We start from the raw sequence: 18,835 nt of genomic DNA on the forward strand, positions 1-18,835 counted from the left end.
ATGGACACTGATGTGGTTATCAAACTTCTGGACTCAATGCTTTGTCACTGTTAAGCAGTATTCAATGCTAAGGAATGCTATAATGCTTAAATACTTTTTTAACGGCAGTAATCAATGCTAAGGAATGCAATACTGCTTAAATACTTTTTTAACGGCAGTAATCAATGCTAAGGAATGCTATAATGCTTAAATACTTTTTTAACGGTTTTCCAATGAAGTATTGAACCAATTTACTTTAAAAGAAAATAATTTCAACTAAAAAATGTGGCAGAAAGCCTATTTTCACTCCAACGGGCAGAAAAATCTTTAAAGAAAATTTTCCTTGCAAACAGATTTGCTATCACAAAACTGATAAGATTGCAACTCCAATGTGTTAATGTGAATGTTTCTGAACGCACTGTTCGAAGAAAATTAATAGATTTAGATTTTAAGGCCTGCCGCCCTGCCAGGAAGCCCTAGTTAATACCTGCAATAAAAGCAAAGCGTCTGACGTGGGCCAAACAGTTCCGTGATAAAGATCTGGACTTCTGGAGATTGGTAAGTTGTTACAATTTCTTTACAATTTCTTCACAAATAATGCATTTAACCTTTTTCTATGATGACAGAAGACCAGCACAAGTGTTTTTTGTTGCTATTTTTGACAGGTCTGCTTCAGTGATGAAAACACATTTGAAATTTTGCAGAACAAAGCTCAGTTTGTGCGTTGTCGTCACTGAGAAAAATTTCACCCTGACTGTGTTGTTCAGACTGTGAAGCACCCTACAAAAGTGATGATTTGGTCAGTCATCAGCAGCAAAGGCACTGGATGTCTGTACGTGGTAAATGGTATGATGAAGCAAGACCAGTACAAAAATGTCTTGCAAAATTGGTTGATTCCGCAGCTCCAAGAATGGTTTCCAAATGGGGAATCAGACAGAGCAAAATTTTCCTCTGTTGGATTGGCCGGGTAGTAGCCCGGATTTGAACCCCATAGAAAACGTTTGGGAGTTGATGAAAAGAGAAGTTGCTAAAGATGTCATTACAAACAAACCTCAACTCATAGAAAGAATAATTTACGTCTGGAATTATCACCCTCAAATGCAGGAGATGGTACAGTCCTGCATTGACAGCATGCCACACAGAATTAAAGCTCTTCTAGCTGGTAAAGGTGGCTCAACAAAATATTGACATTTAAGTATATTTATGTCCATTTTCTTTAAAGAGTCAATAAATACATATTGTTCTTTCATAATGTTTTATTTATAATATAATATAGATAATCAAATGGATTAGCAAAAAACATATATATATATATATATATATATATATATATATATATATATATATATATATATATATATATATATATATATATATATATATATATATATATATATATATACACACAGCATACAAAATTCAGCTTTATTTGCCTCGGCAAACAAATGCTAAGGACTTGACTCCAAAGTACCGTTTACCTTGACATTACCACAGAAACATTTTTAAAATTGAATTTTAGTTTTGTGTTTTTAATCAACTATTTACTTACAATTTCATAAATAAAATCGAATGAAAAATGGTTTTTAAAACACAATATTATATTATGATTTAAAAATAATTTCTTTTATCAATTTTTTATTATAATACTGTCCTTTGTAATATCACCCTCCTTTGTAATATCACCCTCCTTTGTAATATCACCCTCCTTTGTAATATCACCCTTCTTTGTAATATCACCCTCCTTTATAATATCACCCTCCTTTGTAATATCACCCTCCTTTGTAATATCACCCTCCTTTGTAATATCACCCTCCTTTATAATATTCTTCTTTCCTTCTTTTTAAATATTAATATTGCTCTCCTTTTTAAAAGTTTTTTACCAACTTTATATTAGTTAATAACTATAAAAATTAAAAGGAAAAATGACGTGCCGATCTGCAAATGGTGACTTATCGCAATTTGCAGATTGTCCTGTTTTGACAAATTGAATTTTTATGCTATATCATCTTACATTCATTATTCAGCTTTGTTTTAATTTTTACATGCACAATTTTGGTCTTTTGTTATTATTCAGTGAATTTCTTATATCCTTCACTACATGTTTAAATCTTTACATTTTTGCAGGCAATTTTTTTTTTTTTTTTTCTACTATCATGTATTACTTTATGTTTAGTGATAATGTTAAGTTGCGTGGGTTGTTTATTTTCTTACACTTTAGATTGGTTAACAAAATTCAAATGAAATATCTATGACAACGCTTGAGTTTTTTGAAGATTCTATTGTGTTTTATTTAATTTTAAAAGGATTTTAAATAAGGTATATTGCCATTTGATTGTTTTTGGTTCATTTATGCTGGAAGTACCTATTTGGTTTAAATGGTCTTAGCGGGAAATTTATTAGTATTTTCTGTTTGCATACTTTAATTGCTTTAGTTTTGTTCTGGTGTTTTTATTAGAATTTTAATTTATTGTGCTTAGTGTTTTCTACCGGTGGTATGGTATGTGATTTATTTAGTTATTTTTATTTATATTGTGGAGTAGATTTACATTTTTTATATCATATCATCAAAAAGTATTTGTGTTTTACAAATTGGGTTTTGGCTATTTGTAGTGAGTTCTTTTTTACTGCAGTATAGATTAGTCGCGGGGTAAAGCATAAGTGGCAGTGTATGTGGCAACAGGATAAGTGTCGATGATGTTTGTCTGACGGGATAAACTAGTTATTAGTGCTGATCCTCATCGAAACACCAGTAATAATAGTTGCAACTCTGAGGAGATGTTTATTACTTAATCACTACACAAATTATGTTTACACATTAGCATCACATCTGCATTCCTAATCAATGGTGCCAACAGTGTAGTAATGAAAGTACAAAATAAATCTGCATTCCAGTTTTTATTTCATAAGGCAGCACTCCCATTGTTGAAACAGCACAAATCAAGCTAACATTCTTGCCACGATTACAGATTTTTTAAAACAAATTTCTCTTACGAGGTTCAAAGTACTTAAGACAAAACTTTTTACATTTAATGATGATTAATTTAATTTAGTATTAGATCTTTGTTTAATTTTATTATTATATTTATTGATTGAATAAATTATTATTTATCTAAATATTCATTTATCTAGATTTAAATTTAATTATTTATAATTATCCTTAATACTCAAATATTTACCCAATGGATAGAAGGGAAAATAGTTGTACAAATCATAAAATAAGGAAAAATGTTAGAAAATAGCACATTAAAATGCTTAAGCATTTAGTTGAAAGAAATGAATCTACAACAAGCATTTCCACTTCTCTTAATTTATCTATGCACACAGTTAAAAATCTTGTTAAATTTAGCAGAGGAGAATTCAACGACTGCATTCAAGTAGTTTTCTGATAAAAATGAGATAAAAGACCTAAAAACGCTCAAATAAAAAGTATTATTGAATTATGCGTACAAGAAAATAATCTTTGTACGCAAGAAGCAATAAAATAAAATCTTTTTATATGATATGTCTCAGCTTACTATTTCAAGAAAACTCAAACGCTTAGATTTATCAAGAAATTGTGTTGTGCATGTGCCAGAAGAACATATGGTTATTCGCTAAGAGGTGCGCTAGCAATTTTACAGTCATCTGCAAATTGTGACAAGAGTATTAGTTTAATTTGTGCTGTTTCAACAATGGGAGTGCTGTTTCAACAATGGGAGTGCTGGAATGCAAATTCATTTTGTATTTTCATTACTACAATGAAAGAGGTGTTTGCTTAGGCAAACAATAGCCTCTCTAAGCATAGCTGTTAATTATATGCCAGCATACACGCCACAGCTTAATCCAATAGAAGAATTTTTCTTCTTCTTTAAAGCATACTTAAAAACAGGAAGAAAGGCCTTGAAATACGGTTGGGGTAAACAGGAAACTTAAAAAGATTATGGATACTACAGAATTCAATTTAATTCCATTTTACAATGATATGCGTAGTTAGCTAACTGGCCAGCGCTGGCTCGGCAACAATTTTTTAAATAAATAGCAGTGGAAACAACCTAATTTATGTTTTAAATAAATCAAAATAAACACATAAAAGCCTATTTATTGTCTATATAAAAATATATTTGAGATTTTATGGGTGGTTTACACGCGCATAAAAGAATGAATAAATACGTATATAAGAATGAACAAACGCGCATATAAAAATGAATACACCTGTATATAAAAACCCTGTAAAATTAACGCGCATTTTACAGACCATTAGTAACATTTTTCATAGTGCCAAACTTTTTATACAGTACGTTTTTATAAAGTTATTTAAGTTCCTTAAGTTTTAAATATTATTTGAATATCTGTTCTATTTTTCTTTATGCTTTTCTACTTCAATAAAAATTTAGGTTTACTTATGTTGTTTGAACAAAGAATGAATTATAAAAGTAATAACACTATTATAGTGTTATTACTTTTATAATGCAGTTAGTGACTAGAGTGTTATTACTTTTCTAGTCGTAAGTTTATTGTTTTATTTTTTATTACTTTTTTGGAAAATCATTCTTTTTACTGTAGACTTAAAACTGTTTTTTTTTTTTTTGTTTTTTTTTGCTTTGCCTTATCTTATTTTGTTGCTGAATGTAACAATCACACTATAAAAACAAAAATAAAAACAGTACACAAATTATTTTAATTATTAACTTCTTTTTATTTTTTCGATTTAAATTTCTTTCTATTTCCTATTTTGTTAGTTTTGGTTTTTTTGTTTTTGAAACTTTTTTCGCAATGATTATTATAAAACTCTTAAATGGCTGTGACCAAGTTGTCTAAAATAAAATACTCATGTGTGGTCATACAAGACGAAAAACCGCTCGCGTTTCCTGGGAAGGCTTGTTCATTGTATTTTTTACAAAATTTTTACAAAAATTGAAAGACATACTGTAGTTGAATAGTATTGTGTTTATCTTGTGTAAATGTAAATACTTTCATTTGAATACTTTCTTTTGCAGATCAACCTAGCCAGTTCAACCTAGTTAACATAGCATTACTATGTGTCACATTTTAAGATTGTTCTCGAAGCTTTATTTTGTAACTTTGGTAGCTTTTGAATATCATTTTCATTTGGATCAACAAATTTTCATTTTCTATTGGAGATTGCTTGTTAAAAAATAATAAAGTAAAAGCTTGTTATGTATTATAACATATAAGATATAAATAGAAACAGTCGTATAACTTTGCGATACTTTAAGTATATTATGTAAATTAATTAATTGAGTAATTTTACTGTAGTAGTTTAACTTTTGTTTTGATTTAGTTATAAGTAAATCAAACTTAATATAGCTTTAAAATATAATTACCTTCTATTCAGTGATTTAAAGTAATTTGAATTTAAAAGTGTTTTATTGAAGGAAAATCTCCAATAGTCACATGCTTGGCCTGGGCATCTATATTCATAAGAATTCACCTATTTGTAGGGAAACTAGGTTTGAATCCACCAACTATTCTTTTATGTTTGGTTAAGCACCACTTTACTCTATTGACTTTCTCTTTGTTCTATATTGCTCTCCTTCATCTCAAGACTGCACTCTTTTCGATGTTGTTTCTGATCAAATTGACCAAGCCCATTTTTTCTTTATCCTTCAGCCAATATTGTTGTTGTTGGTGACTTTAATGATCATCATACTGAATGGTCATGAAATCTCTTATTTCATCTCAAAAATTAGGCTCTCGTGACTTCTGGAAAATTTTTAACAGTATCAGATTTTGTCACCTCACTCAAAGACAAAGCTGAATTGTCACCTAAAGACAAAACTGAATTCTTGATTCCACTAGTTGCGTTCTACCTTACTTTCTGACCATCAATATAGATTTAAATCTTCTCGTTATATACCTGATTTTCTAACAGTAATAACCGATAGGTTTTATTATGCATTAGATAAAGGCGAACTGGTTACGGCTATCCCTCTTGACATTTCTAAAACTTTTGTTAAAGTTTGGCATTCTGGTCTTCTTCATAAGCTTTCTTATTATGGTGTATCAGGTAACATATTGATTCCTTTCTTTCCAATCGTCTTTTCTTTATTTCCTGTAATCTCAGGGGTTCCTCAAGGTTCTATCCTTGGCCCTATACTCTTTTTGATTTACATTAACAATCTTCCAGATATTCTAAAGTGGTATTGTTTGCTGATGATACTACCATTTATTCTTGTCTTGATAAGAAGCCAAGATTCTCTGATTGCTTGGAGGGGGCATTTGAGCTTGAAAAGGATCTCATTTCTGCTACAGCAGAAATGAGATCCTTTTCAAGCTCTAATGCCCCCTCACAGTGGCTGGTGAACTTTAATTTAGATAAAACTCAATTTTTTTTTCGCCAATCGTTATTGCAATAATTTAAATCTTTCTATATTTATGAACGGTAATGTACTCGATGAGTCATCTACTCTTCATTTTCTAGGATTAACTATTACTTCCAATCTTTCTTGGAAACTGTATATCAGGAAACTGTATAAAATTAGCATCTGTTAAGGTTGCATCTCTTTATCATGCTAGACCCTTTCTTACTCCAGATTCTATTCTTTATCTCTATAAATCGTAAATCCAGCCTTTCATTGAATACTGTTGTCATATCTGGGGTGGATCTTCGATTGATGCCCTTTCTCTTTTAGACAAGGTGCAAAAACGCATTGTAAACATAGTTGGACCTGCTCTTGCAGCCAACCTCCAACCATTATCACATTGTTGTAATGTTACTTCTCTTTCTCTTTAAAAATACTGTAATGGGCACTGCTCTAAAGAGCTAGTGTCTCTTGTGCCACCTACTAAAATTCATTCTCGTGTTACTCGTCATTCAATTAAATCTCATCCTTTTTTTTTTGTGACTGTTCCTAAGTGCTCCAAAAACTCTTATTTGTCTAGTTTTTTTCCTTAAACATCAGTTCTTTGGAATATATTCCTTCATCTTGCTTTCCTGATTCATATTATTTGCAATCTTTTATGTTGTCTGTCAATCGTTATCTTGCTCTAAAAACTTCATCTTTTCTAATTTTTAAAAATTAAACAAAAACTTTTGTTTTAAAAGTAAAAGTTTGTAAAAAAAGCAATCGTGATCGTGATATGATTAATTCGAGCCCTATATATATATATATATATATATATATATATATATATATATATATATATATATATATATATATATATATATGTATATGTACATATATATATATATATATATATATATATACATGTATATATATATATATATATATATATATATACATGTATATATACATATATATATATATATATACATGTATATATATATATATATATATATATATATATATATATATATATAATATATATATATATAATATATATATATATATATATATATATATATATATATATAGTTGGGTGATTTTTTTTTTTTTTTTTTTTGTATTTGATATCAAAAACCCGGTTTTTTGGCGAGGTTCAATAAAAAAAGTTCACAGATAATTTTTTTTTGCAATCTGATGATGGAAAGTGGTCCCCCACACCTGCTTTGTAACCCCTTCAGAACCCGGTTTTTGTCTAAAATGTCATATTTCTAAAATGTATTAAAATCAGTTAGTGTCAGTGTTACAAGCATCAGTTTTACTTATTAGGGTTATAAAAATTATAAGAATGTATATAGCAATGACCTATTCCCAGAAATCTATTAAAATCAGCTTGTGCCACTGTTACATGTATCAGTTTTACTTATTAGGGTGATAACAATAAAACAAATGTATATAGCAGTGACCTATTCCCACACCGCATCCTCAGGGTGCCAGGACGCGGACCTGTTTCTTAAGCCCTTCTGAAACACGTTTTTTTCGAAAATGATAAATTTCTGAAATGTATTAAAACAAACTATTGCCAGTGTTATGTGCACCAGTTTTACTTTTAGGGTGATGACAAGTGTATGAATGTATATAGTGGGGGTAACTTGGGGCAAAGGGAAGGGGGTAAAGATACAAAAAGTTGTTATAAGTACTTAAAAAAGGTCCTTTTCTAACATTTCTTCAGTTTTTTTAATTTAGAGTACTAGTTGCCCATATGCCCCAAATGGTGTCCCTCTACCAGCCATTTCTACCTCAGCCATAATTGAAATTTATAAATTTAAAAATAACAAAAAATATTGTGAATGAAACTTTTAAAAGAATTAAAAATTTTCTTATGCGTTCAAGAAAACATATTACAAATAATAAATTTTAAAATTATTTGGATGAAATAACAAACATAATTTAATCAAACCTTGACATATAACTAAATTAAAATATAACAGAAAAACAATAGCCATATATTAATATTATTATTATAATGTATTTAACTATATATTTAGTTCATATTATATATATATATATATATATATATATATATATATATATATATATATATATACATATAAATATATATATATATATATATATATATAATATATATATATATATATATATATATATATATATATATATATATATATATATATATATATATATATGCATATTTGAATAGATTAAATTGTTGTTATTTGGAGTGATTATGGTTTAACTGTTTCTTTGTAGCTTCAGTTGAAAAATGTTTTCTATGATACTCAACTACTTGGTAGAGAAGCTGATGTTGATTGTCATTTTTTGTCAAAACTTTATTAAAGTCAGTGGCTAATTTAACTGCCCGTTCTGCACAGTCATTAACCACTATCATGACACGAAGATTTCTTTGGTAGATTGAGAGAGTCAAACAAGTTCATTGAGCGTCGTGTAACAAAGTTAGCTATAGAAAGTTTAGAGAATGTATAAGTCTTGTTTGGAGCAAGTCTCTTATTGTCACTTGGTAATGGTTCTTTTTGTAAGGCATTTACAAAATCCTTTTTCTCAATGGTAAGCCCCAGGAATGCAAATAGTTGTTGTATCATTATTTTATCCCAAAAGGAGAAGAGCTAGCCTTCAGAATTCTTTATATAGTTGCGTTTCCTTTAAGTATTTTTTCAAATTTTCCACCACATTGGATTTTCGAGATGCAAGCCACTCTTTTTCAAACTTTGTAAGGCATCCAGCTCCGCTTTTATCACTTTCAAGTGGTTCAAACTTTGATTTTTCTATTAGCTCCCACTGGGACTTCACTTTACCAAAAAGTTCAATGTTTGGTCCTTTTGAAACCAAAAACGCATCAAACACTGCATTTGCGCAGATTTTAAGAATATGATGTGGGCAGGCTAAAAACAAAACTCTTCGATTCATTGACTTCTGTATGACAGTTATTGCCCCATTATGACTTCCTGTATTACTTGCAGTTGTGTCAAAGCAAAGACCTGCAAGATGCTCCTCAACGCCAGGCCATTCATGAATGAACTCAACTACCTGTTGCGTTCATTCATGAATGAACTCAACAGGTAGTTGAATTCATTCATGAATGATACCTGGTACTGGCACTCTAATGTCCCATTAGAGTGCCAGTACCAGCAGGTATCTCAGGGATCTCTAATAATTTCTCAATATCCAATCCAGATACAACAATTGGCAGACATTCACGTCTGGTTCTAATAATATTTGACAACATTTTACCATCAAAATGAGCAACTAGTGGAACCAAGGGTTGAAAATTTTTTCTTACTGCTATTGCAAGAGATTCACGGGATGTAGTTTGAGCTTCCATTAGAGTGGAACGTGAAAATGTTAGTTTGTTTACATCAACACCGATTGCAGCTAGGGCTGGTGTGACAACTATCATTGCTTGTCGTGGTGTTATTTTTGTTTGGTCTAATGCTGCATGAAAGAGTTGATTGTCAAGAATACAATGTTTCAATATTGTAATTGAGAGATGACTAGTGCCCATAGTAGAATGTTTTGAATTATTTGGACAATTAAAAGCTTTTTGTGTTTGAATTGACATATCGCAGTCAGAATTTTCATCCAAAGAGTAATCTGAATTGCAATCCATTAATGTATCTGTAGATATAATCTTACTTTCTTTATATTGTTCAAAGCGCCTTTTTTCTTGAAGTTTGCGTTTTCTGTAGTTTACAACTGTTTTCTTATACATTAAGTCTTCTGATGTCATTAACATCTTTCAGGGACCTCTCTGGTCTATCAGAAATTTTTTATCTTCATTTATCTTGATGAGACAATCCCATTCACCATGGGAAATATCAAAAAGTGTATTCATCTTGGCAGTGAATTTTTCTTGATAGCTATGTTGAGTTGCTGATTTTCTACTTCTGTGCTTAGACACTTGGACATGTTTCTTGTGAATACTCTTTAGTTTAGCAACTACATGAGGCTTTGCTATAGTTGGAATATTAGCTTTAAACCAGAAAATCATAACTTCATCTGCAACTGTGTTGCAGGATATTGAAAGAGTTGACTTTTTGATTATCATTTCATAAAAAACTCTACATAGGGCAACACCATTTTTTGGCTACTGACTCGGCCCATCTATTGTTGAGAGAATATGTCCAACTAGCCAAACATTTGTAGTTAAGCATGTTGCTTTCTCTGAAGGAGCCATCTACTTAAGTAATATTTTTATACTTTTTGACTATAATAGAAAGAATATAATAGAAATTTAATATACAGTATTGGACAAAACGAGTGCAACCAAATAATGCTAATTTAGTTTCTTTATATAAAAGTGCTGCATTTTTTCAATTTAGAGAAATAACTATATAACTGTTTAGAGACAAAGTTCTTCAAGTTTTATTCATCACAAAGTTCATTATTTGTACACGAAAATTAATAAATTAATCAAAAGTATTTAAAAAAGTTGATTTCCTTCTGGACAAAACAAGTGCAACTCGACAAAATGTTGACCAAGCTGTGTTTCGCTATCAATATTTCGTGGCAAATCCTTTGTTGTCGAACACAGCCTTGCATCTTCGAGGCATTGATTCGATCAGGTGATCAATGAAACTTTGTGGAATTGCTGCCCAGGCTATTTGGATTTGTTCAGTTGATCCTTATTACGAACACCTTCACGATTAATTCTGTGGTTGACGATCTCCCACAGGTTCTCGATAAGGTTGAGATCTGGAGATTGAGGCGGCCAATCCATCATCGATAGGTGGTTGTCTTGAAACCACTGCTTGACTACTTTTGCAGTGTGTTTCGGATCGTTGTCTTGCTGAAAAACCCATTTTATTGGCATATTCCATTCAGCATGAGGTAACATAACATCTTTCAGGATATTTTTATACATGAAATGATCCATTATTCCATCGTTTCCATGTATTGGACCTAGACCGTTTGCAGAAAAACACCCCAGACCATTACATTGCCTCCACCATGCTTCACGGTCTTATGGCAGTAACATAAATCGAGGCGTTTTCCGGCTGGTCGACGTACACAGCAAATGCCATCGCTCCCAATGATGTTGGACTTCGATTCATCACTGAACAGGACAGTTGGCCATTTCTGCACATTCCAGTCAATATGAGATGTAGCAAACAGGAGTCTTTTCTTCTGGTTTTTTAGTGAAATCAGCGGTTTCTTTGCAGGGCGTTGAGAAAACAATCCGGCTTCAACAGCACGTTGTCTGATTGTTCGGTCCAATACAGGCAGCTCTAATTGCTTTTGTATCTCGACTGATGATATCCAGGGATCCTTCTTGACGGATCTGACAATCATAGAATCTTCTCTAGAAGTGGTGGAACGCGGTCTTCCACTTTTGTTATCTGCTGCCAACTTCCCCATAGAACGATATTTGGAACATAGTCTTGATACGGTCCATTTTTTTACGCGATATTTATCACAAATACTTTTTTGTGACATTCCACTTACGTAATCGCCAATAATTTTCTTTCTTAGTTCCAATCCAAGACTGTCGGGAGCCATTTTTGCACTTGAAGTCATAAAAATAATAAAAATAAATAATCACGCTTCTCAAGGCTTACCGTGTTACATTTACCTTGTGATGATACAATAATACTCTGTGGAACGCAACGTCTTGGTTGGATGTGGACTGTATTGATGTAATGAAACACTTGTTGTGTTTCACTTCTTGTATTGATGTTCTTCGATAAAACACTTTGATAAAACTCACTTCGATAAACTGTCTTGATAATACTGACTGATTGACTTCCATATACTGACTGAATTACATGTCGATTTACATGTCTCTTATACAGTAAAATGAACCTGTGTGAACTTGTTCTGGAAGATTCTAGATGCTTCTTTTCGATGCTTCTGGATGCTTCTGCATGCTTCTGGAAACTTCTGGATACTTCCTTTAATTATTAAAAAACTTCCGTGATGTTGACACAGACCAGACTTAAGAAAATGAAACAAACCAATAAAGTTGCACTTGTTTTGTCCGCTGCAAAATGGCACTTGTCAACAAAATTCTGCCTGTGTGCTGTCACCTGTCAGCTGATTGCTCATGTCATGGCATGCTATGACTCCAGACTCCTGAACTGTTTGCTGTGGTAGTATAGTTCGTTTCGTTTTTAAGACATATAAAATTAGGAACACTTTTAAGCATTGCTCGATGTTGGTTGCAAATGTTTTGTCCAATACTGTATATAGTTATATAATACACCCCCCCCTCCCATTTTCCCTACATTTTTCAATAATGAAATCAAAATATGCATTTAGGAGCGATATTTGGTAAATAATGCTGAGGGGGTAAATCTAAATTTGGTTTTACTTTCCAATCTTCTGTGAACTATCTATGTTGTAACATTCTAATACTTTATATTATTTTCTTTTAGATCAATTTATAGCAGTATTTTGTATGAAATAAAAATAGAATTACGAGATTAAGGTATTAGACAAATTTTAGTCAATTTAGGGTTCCGAAATAGGGTGTGGGGGACCACTTCCCATTTTTAGTTTTCAAAAAAATTTTAACTATATACTTTTTATATCAGACCTGACCAAATAAGAGGTTGTGCTATTTGAAATTAAAAAAAATATTTTTTTCCATATAAAAAAATACCACCCTAATATATATATATATATATATATATATATATATATATATATATATATATATATATATATATATATATATATATATATACATATATATATACATATATATATATATATATATATAAACACAGAGGTGCGAGCAGTGAATTGTACACCATAATAAATTTCTATGTTTTTATTTCTTTGTACCTGAATTTAAATAAGTTTGTATTATTATTTGAAATATATTGTAGTATTTTCTCCTCTTAGTTATGGATTAGTTATGAAATAAAAAAATACAGAATATGTAACCATTGAATTACGAGATGAAAAGATAAAAAGTAACCAAAATTACTGCTGTGTACAATTTACTGCTCGCGACTGCATATGTATATACGTATACACACACGCGCACAGCTAAAAATGCATGTTTAGATAACATGCCTGATGTTTCACTGAAAATAGCTGTGGGTTTCATACATCAACTATCTTATAGCCTGCTGCTGCAGGGATGGGCAGCAGTTTTTTTATTTCATTATTCTTTGTTTTTTACTTTGTTTTTTAAAAATGCTGTATGCTATAAAGATGAGAAAAACTAGTAAGCAATTTTTATCTATTTATGCTATAGTATATATATATATATATAATATATATATATATATATATATATATATATATATATATATATATATATATATATATATATATATATATATATATATATATATATATATATTGATTATATTGTTTGATGTTTATGTAAGGCATAATGTTAACAAAATTTTTTATATTTGGGTTTATAATTTATTTAGAAATGGAAAAAAGCATAAAACATCAAGAAAGTGCAAACATGAGAAACTTTGCAGATATTCGCATAAAAAAGTGTCAGGTTTGTTTTTTATAATCTATATTTAAAAATTAACTATATTATTGAGCCTTTTGTAATGATTATCTGCATTACAATAAAAAAACAGTATTTATAAGTATTTATGGCAATAACTGAAATTAATCCTTTATGTTATATAGTATTGTTATTAGTACTGATATGTTAGCAGTATTATTATGCAGTAATATTAAATGCTTGATTTAAATTTATTGAACAAAGACTAGAGTTTGATTTAAATAATATACTGTTTTAAGTTGAACATTAAAGCTGCCACTGTTGGAAGATTATGAATTAGTTTTCCACAATAAATAAGATTTATAAATATTGGACAGATAAAAGTTTGATCAAATGTGGGTTTTTTTCTTGCCATTCAAAAAATGTTTATTATATTTTGTCCATATTTTAGGACTAAATATTTATACTAAATATGGATACTTTATACTAAATATGGATAAAATATTTATAAAAGGTTGAAAATCTTTACTTTATCAAATTTCTACTATATATTTCTAGAAAAAATTTTGGCCTGAAAATTTATGGCCATAAAAAGCTTTAGAAATTATTTATATAACTAAACAAGAGAGTGTCTGGCTCTAACGTTTTACCAAGTTAAAGTTTTTTCAGAAGTAATCATGACATAAAAACTGAAGTATTAAAATCATACCTTAACTCTGATTGGGTAGATCTGAGGTAGAGCAATTGAAATCTGAATTGTATTTGAGTGAGCATTTGTGTTATAAAATAATTTCTGTTTTATGATGTAGCATTGAATTGAAGTTTATAATATTAATTAACTTTTGTTTAACAAAAAATTTATTTTAGCATTCAGCATTATTAACAAAATTTGTTGGAGCAATGACTGAATATAATAACATTCAAAATGACTACAGAGATCACTGTAAAAACAGAATCAAAAGACAGTTGCATATTGGTATGTTGAGTGTATGTATTTCTTTTTTCAAGGTATGTGTATATGTCTTCTTATGAATATGAAATAAATAGTGCATAATCTTAATTGAATAAGAAACGCCAAAAAAATTTTTATTTTTTATTTTTTTATTGTTTTTGTGGATTTTTTATTTTTATTTAACTATTATAATTTGTTAATTTGCAGCAAAACTTCAAAATAATGTAAAAATGTAAAACTATTTTGTCATTATTTTGATTAAACTAGTTCATTAAGGTATAAAATTTATTTGTATAAAAATTTATTTGTATTAAAATTTATTTCTATAAAAATTTATTTGTATAAAAATTTATTTCTATAAAAATTTATTTATATAAAAATTTATTTGTATTAAAAAAAAATGAAAAATTGTGTTTGTTTTAAAAAGATTTTTTTTTATAATGCAAGCAATTATAATATTATTTTTTTTGATAGGTGTGTAGAAAAAAAAAATTATTGATCCAACTTTTTTAAATCACTAATCTATAATATATACAAAATCTACAATATATAAAAAAGAAAAAAAATACGATATTGGATTTATGGAGGTAGAAGGGTATTGGAAAAGTCAAAAACCCCTTTATGAAAGAACCCCAACATGCCTAACACATTATTTTAGTAGTCTAAAACCTTCCTCCCTTCATAGTCTTTCTAATAAAAACCAATTTTTTCATTTATATATATATGTGTGTGTGTATATATATATATATATATATATATATATATATATATATATATATATATATATATATATATATATATTATATATATATATATATATATATATATATATATATATATATTTGTATATATATATATATATTTGTATATATATATATATATTTGTATATATATATATATAATATATATATATATATATATATATATATATATATATATATATAGCGTGGAAAATAAGAAATCAAAGGCGAGCGATCAATTTGACCGGCTAACATGTGGAATTGACGTTCAATAGTTTTTTTTTTGGATGATCAAAATTTTTATTTTTTTCTTTGTTTAAATTTCATCTGAGTAATAGTTCTTCATAATTGAAACAACACACAAAAAATTTGAGTTCGTTAATTTTTAATGCTCAAAAATTAATGAACTTGTATTCTTTCTAAAATAGCCATTTTGAATAAAATCAATATATTTTTTAAATTTAAACTTGCACTTTCAAATTACCTGCTAAAGTTAATTTGTTTAAAATTATACTTACATGCACAGGTTTTCATTAAATTAAAAAAAGAAATTTGATAATATCAAATGTTGAATGTTTTTTTTTAAATATCAAAACAAATTTTATACAATGTTAAAAATTTTTTTTACTGAATACCTAAAGTAAAATAGTACTTAATACTAAAAGAAACTGTTTTATGAATGCTTTTGAAAAATGAAAGCCTTGTTTGTCTCTTTTTATTCGCCTTCATTAAGACCAAAGACATATAGCTATTATATCTCTTTGTTAAGACAGGTTGATGTTTTATGTTTCTATTACAATTTAATAATAAAAAGGAAAAAAAGTTGGTAAATGCGCGATTGATAACTTAAAATTTGTTTAAAAATTAATTCATTCTATGCAATGCCTCACTTCAGCTGGAAAAAGTTACAAAAAAAATAAATGAAAAGGAAATGAAAAAAAAAAAAGAAAAAAGAACAGTTGGTAGAGAAAATGTTCTTAGTTACAAACAAAAATTTTAAACAATAATTTATCTTTTTTATTGAATTAATACTAAGTTTTTTTTCAACCGGTCAATAATGACCAGGAAGAATTCATTTTGGGAGGTCAAAATAGCAATTTTAGTCATTTCAGGTGGTTGTTGACCGGCTGTTATTCTCCATGCTGTATATGTATATATATATATTAGGTTGCTGCAAAAATAATCTCGTTTTTCAACCGTTAACTTTAAACAAACATAACTCAGCATAGAATAAACTTTATTAATCGAAATAAGAACCATTACAATCAACACATTTTTGCCAACCAGAAACAAGTTTATTTATGCCGGTAGCGTAAAATTCCGAAGTCCTGGAAGCGATGAAGTCATCAAAGGTTGTTTTGACATCGTCTCGGCTTTTGAAGCATTTCTCGTGGAGGAAGTTGTCAAGATGCTTGAAAAAGTGGTAGTCGGTGGGCGAGAGGTCCGGTGAGTATGGTGGATGAGGCAGAGTTTCGTAGCCCAATGCGTTCAACTTCTGCAGGGTCGGTTGTGCGACGTGCGGCCGGGCGTTGTCGTGGAGGAGAATTGGTCCCTTCATATTGACCAATCTCGGGCACATACATCGGAGCTTTTAATGCATTTTGTCGATTTGCTGGCAGTACTTCTCTGCCGTAATCGTCTCGCCAGGATTCAGGAAGCTGTGATGGATGAGACCGGCTGCAGACCACCAAACAGTCACCATAACCTTCTTTTGGTGGAGATTCGGCTTCGGGAAGTGCTGTGGGGCCTCATCGCGGTCCAACCACTGCGCGGAACGTCGTCGGTTGTCGTAGAGGATCCATTTCTCATCACACGTCAAGATCCGGTCGAGAAACGGATCGTTTTTGTTGCGCAGAAGAAGAGCAGACGATACCTCAAAACGACGATTTTTTTGATTTTCGTTCAGTTCGTGCGGCACCCATTTGCTAAGCTTTTTTGACTTTCCTATTTGCTTCAAGTGGCGATCAACTGTTGAGTTATGAACGTTGAGTTCTTCTGCAACCTCTCGTATGGTTTTGCGCGGGTCGGCTTCGATTAAGGCTCTCAATTGATCGTCATCAATCTCAGATGGGCGTCCGCGACCCTCTTCATCTTCAAGGTTCTCCTCACCGCTGCGGAATTTTTTGAACCACCACTGTGCCATACGTTCGTTAGTGGTTTCTGGGCCAAATGCAGTGTTGATATCGCGAGCTGTCTCGGCAGCTTTTCGGCCCATCTTGAACTGGAACAGAAAAATCGTGCGAATTTGTCTCTTGTCCATGATAGATTTGACGTCCTGTAAAAAATGACTAAATTATTATAAAACAAAACCAATACGATAATTAGATCAAGCGAAAAACGCGCTTTTAAATAACATTTTTAAATAACATATAGCATGACATCTGCCAATAATAAATTTATTCAAAAATTCATCCAAAAATATAAAATATGAAAAACGAGATTATTTTTGCAGCAACCTAATATATATATATATATATATATATATATATATATATATATATATATATATATATATATGTATATATATATATATATATATATATAATATAATACAATATATATATAATATAATATATATATATAATATAATACAATATATATATATATATATATATATATATAACATAATATATATATAATATAATATATATATTATATTATATATATATATATATAATATAATATATATATTATATTATATTTATATATTATATAATATAATATATATATAATATATATATATATATATATAATATATAATATTATATATTATATTATATAATAATATATTATATATATAATATAATATATATATTATATTATATATATAATATAATATATATATTATATTATATATATATTATATTATATATATATTATATTATATATATATATATATACATATTATATATATATATATATACATATTATATATATATATATATATATAATATGTATATATATATATATATATATATATATATATATATATATATATATATATATATATATATATATATATATATATATATATATATATATATATATATATATATATATATATATATATATATATATATATATATATATATATATATATATATATATATATATATATACACTAGTGGCCATAGGAATGGACATCCCTTCAAAATATACGAAAACTTCACTTTGGTGTGTTTTTTAAAAGAAAATAACCATATTTATGCATTTTTCTATATTGATTATTATTTTTTGATGTGTTTAGATTTAAAAAAACTAAAATTTTGATTAAAATTCACAATTTTAATATAAAAATATAACAATTTAATGACATAGTGGCAAATTATGGTAAATTTACATTTTACAGCTTACAAAACATGTTATTAAAATAATGGCTTATAAAAAAAAAATTAATATTTTGTTGGATATCCATTATTTTTTATTA

The 18,835-nt window shown here is 28.8% G+C and overlaps 1 protein-coding gene across 1 annotated transcript in view; it reads left to right on the plus strand.

The window, feature by feature from the left end:
• The window catches only part of LOC136086213 (syntaxin-1A-like), a 92,181-nt gene that overhangs the window by 25,397 nt on the left and 47,949 nt on the right, over positions 1 to 18,835 (plus strand). Inside the window, exons 5-6 of the mRNA XM_065808497.1 lie at positions 13,688 to 13,764; positions 14,584 to 14,692. Of these exons, the coding sequence (XP_065664569.1) occupies positions 13,688 to 13,764; positions 14,584 to 14,692 (186 nt within the window). The remainder of the gene's footprint in view (positions 1 to 13,687; positions 13,765 to 14,583; positions 14,693 to 18,835) is intronic.

This window comes from Hydra vulgaris, chromosome 10 (assembly GCF_038396675.1).
Source record: "Hydra vulgaris chromosome 10, alternate assembly HydraT2T_AEP".
NCBI lineage: Eukaryota > Metazoa > Cnidaria > Hydrozoa > Anthoathecata > Hydridae > Hydra > Hydra vulgaris.